This window comes from Calidris pugnax, unplaced genomic scaffold (genome assembly GCF_001431845.1).
Source record: "Calidris pugnax isolate Ruff unplaced genomic scaffold, ASM143184v1 scaffold41, whole genome shotgun sequence".
NCBI lineage: Eukaryota > Metazoa > Chordata > Aves > Charadriiformes > Scolopacidae > Calidris > Calidris pugnax.
Genome location: NW_015094509.1, coordinates 1,135,157 through 1,146,908, shown reverse-complemented (window position 1 = coordinate 1,146,908; position 11,752 = coordinate 1,135,157). Strand labels below are relative to the sequence as shown.

General features: G+C 42.2%; 1 protein-coding gene across 6 annotated transcripts in view; it reads left to right on the top strand.

The window, feature by feature from the left end:
* Nucleotides 1-11,752, top strand: part of TNS3 (tensin 3) — a 251,867-nt gene that overhangs the window by 153,592 nt on the left and 86,523 nt on the right. For all 6 annotated transcript variants that reach the window (XM_014965348.1, XM_014965349.1, XM_014965352.1 and 3 more), the window contains one exon: nt 2,134-2,238. In XM_014965348.1, the coding sequence (XP_014820834.1) occupies nt 2,134-2,238 (105 nt within the window). The remainder of the gene's footprint in view (nt 1-2,133; nt 2,239-11,752) is intronic.

Sequence of the window (11,752 nt, the reverse complement as noted above, 5' to 3'; positions counted from 1 at the left end):
CTGTGAACACAATTTTCTGTATGTGTATATATATACACACATCCTTCCCTTTTTCCCTGCCCTTCCCTTTTTCCCTTCCCTTCCCTTTTTCCCTTCCCTTCCCTTTTTCCCTTCCCTTCCCTTCCCTTCCCCCCCACCAGTTTGGTCACTTAGAAACCTGTAGTAGCAGCCAAGGAGCATCCAGTAAGAAGTTGGATTCTATCCAGCTGAACACAAAGATCTCACTTAGCTTGTTGGAAAGCTATATAAGAAAAACAGTTTTATGAATAAATTTGTCCAGCTTGTTCTAAACATTTCTGGATAGTAAATGCTTGAAGAGGGGCCAGTTGATGCATCTGAAAAAGGATCAAAATTTTTTCAAGTCTCCCTTCCTTAGATGGCAAACAAGAGGTGTGTTTTTTACCAGGGTCCAAGTAGTTGGAAAGTAAGTTTCTAAGTAATTGGAAATTTGTATTCAATTGCTATCTAAGGGATTAACTGGCTAGGAAGAAGAGTTCACCTTGAAATATTTATTTGCAATTTCTGCAAAAATTACTTTTACACATCTGAAAATATTACAGCATCGTGGACTTACTGCAGGGCATCTCTAGTCCATCCTTCTGCTTAAAGCAGGGTCCTCTGTGAGACTGGATCAGGTGCTCCAGAGCTTTGTTCAATAAAATCTTGAAAACCTCTAAGGACGGAGACTTCACAACCTCAATGGGTGGACTATTCCAATGTCCGACTGTCCTCACAGTGGATTTATTTTTTCTTATATTGATTCTAAACTTCTCTAGAATTTATACCTGTTACTTGTAGTTCTTCTGCCTTGCTCCCACTTGGCTCTGTCTCTTCCATGGCCTTTGCGGGGCTTCTGTCAGATCCCCCCCCAAAACCATCTCATCTCTGGACTGAAGAAGCCCTTGTCCCTCAGCCTTTCCTCATAGGGCAAGTCCTTCCGTCCTGACCACCCTGGCTGCTCTCCCCTGAACTTGCTTTACTGTATTCATATCTTTCTTGTATTGTGTAGCTTGAAACCGGGCACAGTATTCTAGAAAATAACTGACTGTGATACAGTTTTTTAAGAAATAATGTGCTTGCCGCGAAGATGAGACACCTAAATATTTAGGTAACAAGCTTCAAAAATCTGCCTTGTGACAAATGTCATCACAGAAACTCCCTACATATGGCTTTTTTCTGCCTGCACATAAAGGTACAAGACATTTGTACAAGGTACAAGATAGCATTCTTGTCCTTCTAATTTTAACTAATTTGAAAGTCACAGCATATGCATAACACTGCTGCTTTAGAACAATTTACAACAGGGCTTGCTTCTCCAGACACAGCCGAAGAGTAAGTAACTGAGGATTTCTTTGTTCCCTAATCTAGATAGAGGGGTAAAAGCAGATTTGATTTGTATCAGTCTCAAAGCCAAGTCCAAGGTCATGAGTTCTTGATGTCTGTGCTTTGCTTTTGAATCACTGGGCCACACCTAAATTCCTCATAGTATACACTTTAGAGCTGAGTATTATCTTATGCCTTGTTAAGGGCACAAAAGCGTGGGTTGCTGCTGAAAATTCCAGGTATGTTTCACAGAGCCTACCTAAGTGCAGGGAAACACACTGAAGGAAATCCAGCCAGCCTCAGGTTCTGCCAGGATGCTGGAGAACGGGTGAAACAGTAGAGCTGGCGCTTGGGGGAACCGGGGCAGACATGGAGTGGCAGTTTTCAGCTCACTCTATTCATTTTTAGTGAGAAGCTGTTTTGGTATCAGAATGATAATCTGTAACAAAGTCATATTTTATCATTCCTTTAGTACCGTCTCTTTATAGATGCTTGTGGTTTCATTCTGAAAAGCTGTTTGTTTTATCGTGCCTGCCTGTAGGGCTGGGTGGGTCCTCTGTGTTAGTTCTGTTCAGGGGCTGATTCAAGTTATCAGAGCTACATCATGATCAAGAAGCTTGAGATAAAATTCTCTGCTTGTACCTTCTGTAGTGAAACATAAATTAAGTTTTTTTAGCTGGTTTATATAACCTTTCTTCCCCTACTGCTGCTGCTTACATTTCAGAATTTAATATATGTAGTATCTGCTTATGTATCACTACAAATGTGGCTATGGTAGTTTTTGGTCTCAAACAGATTTTTATTTTTTAGGATATGAACACCTTCAGAACGACCACGGAGTGCTAGTTGATTACAATGCCTCAGACCCACTGATACGCTGGGATTCCTACGAAAACATGAGCCCCGAGGGGGAAGGTGAGTAATTGGGCCGTGGGAGACCAAGGCAAAACCTCACAACTGTGCCAGAGCTTTTGAAAGGGAGGAGGGGAGAGCTCATTTGCTTGAACATAATGCCACTTCACTGATATATTAAGTGGCTTTTTAGTCTTCCTGATTTAGCTTTGGTGGCTCTAATGCAAAGAAAGCTGTAGTAGCTGTGGTAGTTGTTCAAGAGAGATTCTCGTTAATGCACTGAATCGGACTGAGACACAACTGGTTGATATGAGTGACTTTATTATTTGTAAATGAGTGACTTTATTATTTGTAAATTTGCTTAATTTTTGTTGTTGTTGTTGTTCTAAAGCTTCTAGTTGGAATCCAAATACAGAATTTTAAGAACAACAAAATGCTGTGGTGAGTTTGTAGGCTTCAGTACTTAGTATGTTACCTGGAGTGTTGCAGGAGGTGTGCTAGGCTGTAAAGCTGCGTATAAACAAACAGCAAAGGGTGTGCATATTTGCATATTTCCCCTCATAAATTTACCTGCTTCCAAATTGCCTTTTTACTTCCCAGATTTTTCTTCTGTAATCGCTGCTACATGCAGAAGGTGAAAGCCTCGAGTAGCTCCCTTCAGATTCTGACTCCTGTGCGGGTGCTTGAGTGAACGTTGTGCTTTTAATGGAGGTAGTTCTCCTGTAAGAATTCAGAATGTCACACCTGTGTCTGCACACCTCATTGCACATACAAGCCTGACGTTGTTGCAAGTAAAAACATGAGAGAAGGTATTGAATGGATGCCAAAGTTCTTGTTTTTACAACTCTCCTGTTACGAAATGAGAGGGAGGTAGAGCTACATCAGTGAGGGCTGTAGGAGCAGAGACATACTGAGTGCTTCATCGCTCCTGTACAGGAGCGTGTCCTCGTCCACAGCAGACCCCCATCTGCAGAAAACTAGGGGACAACAGAGGGTAGGAAGAGAACAGCCATTTGGCTCCATTATGTAGGGCAGGTAGAGCACTCCATAAGGATTCATCAGAGGTTTTATAGTTGAATAAGACTGTGCAGTGTCTTTCAGGAGTAACATCAGAGAGACTGAATCTTAGCTGAACAGAAGATGTTTCAATTTCTACCCAGGATGTTTCCATATCATTTACTTCTTTTCCCTGCATCCTTTTCTCCCTCCTTTGTATATACATAGCCCTCAGCCAGCAAAGCATTGATGTCAAATATTTTTTAATTGCTAAGATTGATTGGATAGATGGATTTGACCTTCCTGTCCTCGTGCCTTGCATTGTAGTTAACTACAGCAGTACAGGAAATTGAAAACAGAGATAAATGTGTAGGCAGCACAGCATTGGAAGATACAGAACTGCATGCTGCTCATGTCTTGCGGAAGACTTGATCACAGACCGTTCATAACTACAAGTACAAGCTTGTTTTCCTGATGTTCAGAAGCCATATGTGCCACTTAACAGGCTTTTATGTGTAAATCATGTGCATGATATATTTTTAATTTCCTGAGATACAACCTAAACTGATGTGTTAGCATAGAAGTTAACTGTGCATCTGCAGAGAGATCACTAGAGTTGAAGCTAGAGAATATTCCGTAAGAACATGAGATGTGTCCAGATACTCTTTTCTGAAGCAAACATGTAGGAGGCAGGGTGTTACCCCGTGATGCTCAGCAGCCCGACTGAAGGCAGAGCATTTGTCTCTTCATAGGTTGGGCAAAAGATTAGGAGGGGCTACAGCACATACACAGGGGACAGCTAGATATTTTTCTTAAGGATGAAATTTGTACTCAACACAAAGGTAAGCTTAGTCTGCTCGAGGTAAACATAGTTTGCTTAGGTCTTCTTTTATGTAGGATTTATAAACACCAGGACAGACTTCTCTTATGGTTTGTTATAGTGATTCAATATCGTGCTTTTGCATTAAAAATATGTGTGGATTCCTAGTTTTCAGCACAGATGAGAGACCATGAAGAGGAGATGCTGATTTCACATCCAGAAAGTGAGCAAAGTCGAAAACCTTGGAGTCTGAAGCTTTTAGCTACAAACCTGAAGGCAGAGAGTGAATCTTTCCTGTACCTCAAAAAAGATTAAGGTGCAAGATGTGGTTCATTTGAAAATCTACAAAACAGTGTCGGTGTGTTTAAGATTTGGGGAAATCTCATATCGATTGGCTGTGTCAGATCTACACCACGTTAGGTCGGACTCCTAGCCTTACGTAGGAACTGGTCTTCACAGTTTTACTTGTATGTACCTGTTTTCCCACAGGAATTTCAATAGGAATAACATGAGATACGAGCGTGGCAGATGATCCCCATACTACAGTTGTACACCTTTTTGTTATTTTCCCTGAGGAGCACCACTCGTCACTGGCTTTCACTTGGACGTTGAGCTGTTAAACTGTAACCCTTTGAGTGTGGCCGTCCAGACAGTTCCTGGTCCACTGAGTGGTCCATCCATCAGGTCCATGACTCTCCAACTTAGAGACCAGGATGTCATGCAGGACAATGTTAAACACGTTGCATAAGCCTGGGTAAATGACGTCTGTTCCTCTCCTCTTATCTACCAAGGCTGTAGCAACATTATGGAAGGACACCATGTTTGTCAGGCATGACTTGCCCTTGGTGAAGTTATATTGACTGTCTTATCGCATCCTTATTTTCCATGCACCTTAGCAGAGATTGCAGGAGGATCTGCTCCATGACCTTGCTGGGCACAGAGGTGAGACTGACCGGACTGTAGTTCCCCGAGTCTTCCTTTTTTCCCTTTTTGAAAATGGAGGTTATGTTTCCCCTTTTCCAGTCAGTGGGAACTTTACCAGACTGTCAGACTTTTCATATATAATGGAAAGCAGCTTAGCAACTTCATCCACCAGCTTCCTCGGGACCCATGTCCCTTGGTGAAGTTATATTGACTGTCTTATCGCATCCTTATTTTCCATGCGCCTTAGCAGAGATTGCAGGAGAATCTGCTCCATGACCTTGCTGGGCACAGAGGTGAGACTGTCCGGACTGTAGTTCCCCGAGTCTTCCTTTTTTCCCTTTTTGAAAATGGAGGTTATGTTTCCCCTTTTCCAGTCAGTGGGAACTTTACCAGACTGTCAGACTTTTCATATATAATGGAAAGCAGCTTAGCAACTTCATCCACCAGCTTCCTCGGGACCCATGTATGGATTTCATTAGGTCCCATGGACTTATGTACCTTCAGGTTCCTTAGAAGGTCTTGAACCTGGTGTTCTACAGCCTTTTTGAAAATGGAGGTTATGTTTCCCCTTTTCCAGTCAGTGGGAACTTTACCAGACTGTCAGACTTTTCATATATAATGGAAAGCAGCTTAGCAACTTCATCCACCAGCTTCCTCGGGACCCATGTATGGATTTCATTAGGTCCCATGGACTTATGTACCTTCAGGTTCCTTAGAAGGTCTTGAACCTGGTGTTCTACAGCGGGCAGTTCTTCATTCTCATAGCCCCTATTTTTGCCTGTTCCTTCAACTCAGGAGGTGTGAGGAGAGCGGTCGGCAGTGAAGAGTGAGGCAAAAAATTTGTTGAGACCTCAGTCTTCTTCTGGTCTGTTGTTACCAGTTTGCCATTCTTGCTCATCAGCGGGGGTACTCTTTCTTTAACCTTGCTTTTCTGGTTGACATGCATGTGGAAGCCCTTCTTGTTCTTAGCATCCCTTGCCAAGTTCAGCTCCAGCCACACCTTGGCATTCCTGACCTCATCCCTACATAACCAAGTGGCATCCCTTTACTTTTCCCAGGATACGTGATCCTGCTTGAACTGTCCGTGCAGTTCCTCCTTGGCTTTTAGTTTGACCAGCAGGTCCTGACTCAGCCACGCTGGTCTCTTCCCTTTCTTGCTCGATTTCTTACACCTGGGGATCGAGAGCTCTCGTGCTCTATGGAAAGTGTCCTTAAAGATCTGCCAGCTCTGTTCTGCCCCCTTGTCGCTGAAGATCATTCCCCTGGGGCACCTTTTGACTAATTCCTTGAAGAGCTGGAGGTTTGCTTTCCTAAAATTAAGGGTCTTGACTATGCTCCTTGTCTGACACATATCCCTTAGGACTGTGAACTCCACCACTGCATGATGGCTGCAGCCCAGGCTGTCTCCAGTCTGGACATCCCTGATGAGCTCGCTTGCACTGGTGACTGTCAGGTCCAGTGTCACATCCCCTTGGGTAGGGCTGTTTCCTGTCTTAGGAAGTTATCGTTGAGGCACTGCAGGAACCTCCTGGATTGTCTACAGCTCACCCTGTTGCTTTTCCAGCAGATCTTGGGGTGGTTGAAAAGATGTCTATGGATATATAAAAGATTGCTCATTTGCTGCAAAATAGCAAGTTGACCACAAAGATATACCACCTGTGGCCACAAAGGAGTGGTAACTTCTGTTAGATCAATAGATTTAAATGTGTCCTAATTCCTCTTGATAATCATGTTTTAATTTTATCATTTGGATATTGTAGCTCACATACTTTCAGCTGCACCTCCCCGTCTGTCTTCCTCTTGATTGCTAAGGTCATATGTGTTTCCCTTACATTTAGACTGATTTAGGCAATGGGATTGTTCATGATAATATTTTGGGAGTAGTTTGAAGTGAAGTGATGGACTAAAGTGATGGACTACATGAACGTGGGCTCAGCTGCTATTGTTATCATTAAAGCTAGTAAAAAAACAATTACTGCTTGTAATTATGGCATTTGGGGCAGGGAGAGGGGGAGCAGTGGTAAATAAGTATTTTCTATGGGAACAGAAAGCTGAAAGAAACAAGTAACCCCTTACTCCTTCCCCCTCCCTGAAAAACTCCTCGGACGCTTTACACTTACTAATGTTTCTGTCTCTCACTCAAATACTAAGTGACAACTAGTTTTGAAAAAAGTTCTCCCTCCGACCAGAAGAGGTAAATGGAAAAGGTTTGACTTTGTCTTTTGTTGAGGTTAGGGTTTTTTGGTGTTTTTTTTTTTAAATTCTTAATGATAATTTTCAGGATTATTACTTGGCATAGTGAGCAAGAGATACTATTGTTAAAAGAAACACTTCCCTCCTGCTGAAAACGCAAGTCTCATTTTGGATAGGAACCATCAGTTTGTCTGGAACCCACTGGTGGATCCTGGTACAAGGCTGAGCTCTGAGGTTTTCCGAAAATAAAATCGGAAATATTAAATTAAAAATTAAATGTATTACCAAAGAGCAGAAACTGATTTTGATGGAGAAGATAAATGATTGGAAGAAAAGATGACTGCTGTTTTTCCTTTTGCACTGCTGTATCTCAGGTCTATTCTAAGTATCCTGAAAGAGTGCTAAGATTGTTCTAGAGAGAGAATGACTCTACCATGAAGAAACAACTCTGTCTTAAGACGATGGCTCCTGGGTGTGTGTGACTGGTACGCTGTACTGCCATTTGCATGGCCAGCTTTCAGTTAGTCAAGTTACGGGATTTTTTTGGTTTGTTTTTTTTTCCATAAAGAAAACTGGTAAGCATCAAAAGTTATAGTTGGCCAAAACAGTATGTGATGCAGTTTGACTGAATTAAGTGGATCGGTAAGAGAAATGCACCTGTTTCTTGTTCAGTGTTCCATTTAAAGACATTTCACTTACTTTAACAACCAGTAAATTCCCTCTGCACACTCTTGTCTGCCAGCTCTACAATCTGTGGAAAGAAAAAAACATGTGCAGGTGTTAGAAATGGTGTACAATGAAAAGAGGACTTTCACCAGGCTTTACAAGGCAGGAAATTCAGTCTCCTTCTCAGCAGAACCTGGCTGCTTGTTTCCTGGCAAAGTGGGTTTGCTTACTTAACAGTGTTTAATAATCAGAAAAGAAACAACCTTGGAAACAAAAGGGTGTTTTTAATTTAAGCCAAATAGGGTAGGGCTGAGTGAATCCAAATTCCTATATGTCAAGAGTGTTGCTTTACAGATTTTCTAGCATTTTGTAACTGTAATCAACACCAATTAGTCAAAAATTGCTAAACATTTATAAGCTGGTTTGTTCCTGCTCTTTTTCTTTTCATAAAGGAAAGTGTCTGAGAAGTGTCTCCAGGCAGGCAATAACCAACATTCTGGTATGCACCCTGTGTCATATGATTAGATGGGATGTTTGACTTCTATTGAAATTTTTTCTCCTCTTCAACCAAAGTAAATAGCTATTCAATAGGGAGGTACCCTCTCGTGTAGTTAAACACTTGTTTTCCCAGAGGGCCCCTTCAGTATTGCAAAACTCAAGGGCTGAGGCAAAACTGCTTGGCTTAGGTACCTTAACAGGAATGCAGATGCTTACCAAAGAAAACAGCAGATTTGTTGCCATTTCTGGTGAGTGAAAACGAAGGATAAATTGATAGTGAATAAACGGTAATTCCAGCTTTTAGTCACCAGCTGGATACAGTTTTCTTTGAGACAAAGAAGAATTTGTTAGAAGGTAGAAATGAAAAGGTGTCCTGCAACAATTTCCCCTCTTTCTATTTGACAGTGAAAATAGGATCATCTATAGAAAATAGAAAAAAATACCCTATAAAATGCTGCCTGCTTGAAACAGTGTCTGAAATGCTTTGGAGTGTCTGCCTTTAATAGTTTTCTCTGAGGAAACTTATGGCTTCTATTTCTGGAAGTTTTGTAGGTTCATTTTTTAAATATCTATAATTTAAATTTTGTTAGTTGTCTTAGTCATGAGGCTCCCAATGAGTTGGAGATAAATTAATACTGAATGGTTTATTTTCTATGTCAGTAATATTGAATGCAAACAGAGGTTTACAAGATTTGTACTTGTGCAGCAATAGGCAATTCTCTCTCCTCCTCCTTTAATACAGCAATCAATGATTGTACCAGTCCTGTGGCTGAAATATTTATTTTTTTAGCTCAATATAGTAGGGTCTAAATGTAGGTTCACACAGGTGTTTTCAAGATTGTGCTTGATTAGCTAAGATTGCTCTGGGCTGTGATCTCTTATTTTCATGTTTGGGGAGGGGGAGTTGTTAACCAAAAAACCCAGTACTAGAGTATTTTGGATAGGTCAGTTAGGAGGTGACAGTTAAGTGTGCTCAGGGGCCAGACTTTCAATGCATTTACTGATTCAAACTGACTTTTTTGGCTCATTTTTAAAGAGTATTTTTAGAGAGTATTTCTTAAGATGTACTGAACACCTTTTGAAAGTCTTGAGTGTTTACTGAAGTGCTAAGCTGAACTTCAGAACTTGGCCTGTCAAGTACTATTGAAAAATATTTTTTTCCTTTTACCCAAAGATATGAATGTGTTGATAAGGCAGTGTCTGAATTGAGGAATTACGTGCATTTTACTTAGTGCACTGGGACATTGATTTTGTTAGGTACTATTTTTCAGTTCTGCTGAGTTTAAATTTAATCTCAAATGAAACTAGAAACCCCCCCAAAATGCTAAGTGCCAGAGAGGGACAGTTATACCTAAGGTAAATATTGGAAGTCTTTCGACTGAATCTGTTGTGGTTTTGGGCAGATTGGCCAGTCAGACTGACAGATGGCCCTCCCCCCCCCAAAAAAAAAAAGAGAGGAGAGGAAGAGATAAAGAGATTTAGTTTTAGCTACAAACCTGAAGGCAGAGAGTGAATCTTTCCTGTACCTCAAAAAAGATTAAGGTGCAAGATGTGGTTCATTTGAAAATCTACAAAACAGTGTCGGTGTGTTTAAGATTTGGGGAAATCTCATATCGATTGGCTGTGTCAGATCTACACCACGTTAGGTCGGACTCCTAGCCTTACGTAGGAACTGGTCTTCACAGTTTTACCTGTATGTACCTGTTTTCCCACTGGAATTTCAATTGAATAACATGAGATACGAGCGTGGCAGATGATCCCCATACTACAGTTGTACACCTTTTTGTTATTTTCCCTGAGGAGCACCACTCGTCACTGGCTTTCACTTGGACGTTGAGCTGTTAACTGTAACCCTTTGAGTGTGGCCGTCCAGACAGTTCCTGGTCCACTGAGTGGTCCATCCATCAGGTCCATGACTCTCCAACTTAGAGACCAGGATGTCATGCAGGACAATGTTAAACACGTTGCATAAGCCTGGGTAAATGACGTCTGTTCCTCTCCTCTTATCTACCAAGGCTGTAGCAACATTATGGAAGGACACCATGTTTGTCAGGCATGACTTGCCCTTGGTGAAGTTATATTGACTGTCTTATCGCATCCTTATTTTCCATGCACCTTAGCAGAGATTGCAGGAGGATCTGCTCCATGACCTTGCTGGGCACAGAGGTGAGACTGACCGGACTGTAGTTCCCCGAGTCTTCCTTTTTTCCCTTTTTGAAAATGGAGGTTATGTTTCCCCTTTTCCAGTCAGTGGGAACTTTACCAGACTGTCAGACTTTTCATATATAATGGAAAGCAGCTTAGCAACTTCATCCACCAGCTTCCTCGGGACCCATGTATGGATTTCATTAGGTCCCATGGACTTATGTACCTTCAGGTTCCTTAGAAGGTCTTGAACCTGGTGTTCTACAGCGGGCAGTTCTTCATTCTCATAGCCCCTATTTTTGCCTGTTCCTTCAACTCAGGAGGTGTGAGGAGAGCGGTCGGCAGTGAAGAGTGAGGCAAAAAATTTGTTGAGACCTCAGTCTTCTTCTGGTCTGTTGTTACCAGTTTGCCATTCTTGCTCATCAGCGGGGGTACTCTTTCTTTAACCTTGCTTTGCTGGTTGACATGCATGTGGAAGCCCTTCTTGTTCTTAGCATCCCTTGCCAAGTTCAGCTCCAGCCACACCTTGGCATTCCTGACCTCATCCCTACATAACCAAGTGGCATCCCTTTACTTTTCCCAGGATACGTGATCCTGCTTGAACTGTCCGTGCAGTTCCTCCTTGGCTTTTAGTTTGACCAGCAGGTCCTGACTCAGCCACGCTGGTCTCTTCCCTTTCTTGCTCGATTTCTTACACCTGGGGATCGAGAGCTCTCGTGCTCTATGGAAAGTGTCCTTAAAGATCTGCCAGCTCTGTTCTGCCCCCTTGTCGCTGAAGATCATTCCCCTGGGGCACCTTTTGACTAATTCCTTGAAGAGCTGGAGGTTTGCTTTCCTAAAATTAAGGGTCTTGACTATGCTCCTTGTCTGACACATATCCCTTAGGACTGTGAACTCCACCACTGCATGATGGCTGCAGCCCAGGCTGTCTCCAGTCTGGACATCCCTGATGAGCTCGCTTGCACTGGTGACTGTCAGGTCCAGTGTCACATCCCCTTGGGTAGGGCTGTTTCCTGTCTTAGGAAGTTATCGTTGAGGCACTGCAGGAACCTCCTGGATTGTCTACAGCTCACCCTGTTGCTTTTCCAGCAGATCTTGGGGTGGTTGAAAAGATGTCTATGGATATATAAAAGATTGCTCATTTGCTGCAAAATAGCAAGTTGACCACAAAGATATACCACCTGTGGCCACAAAGGAGTGGTAACTTCTGTTAGATCAATAGATTTAAATGTGTCCTAATTCCTCTTGATAATCATGTTTTAATTTTATCATTTGGATATTGTAGCTCACATACTTTCAGCTGCACCTCCCCGTCTGTCTTCCTCTTGATTGCTA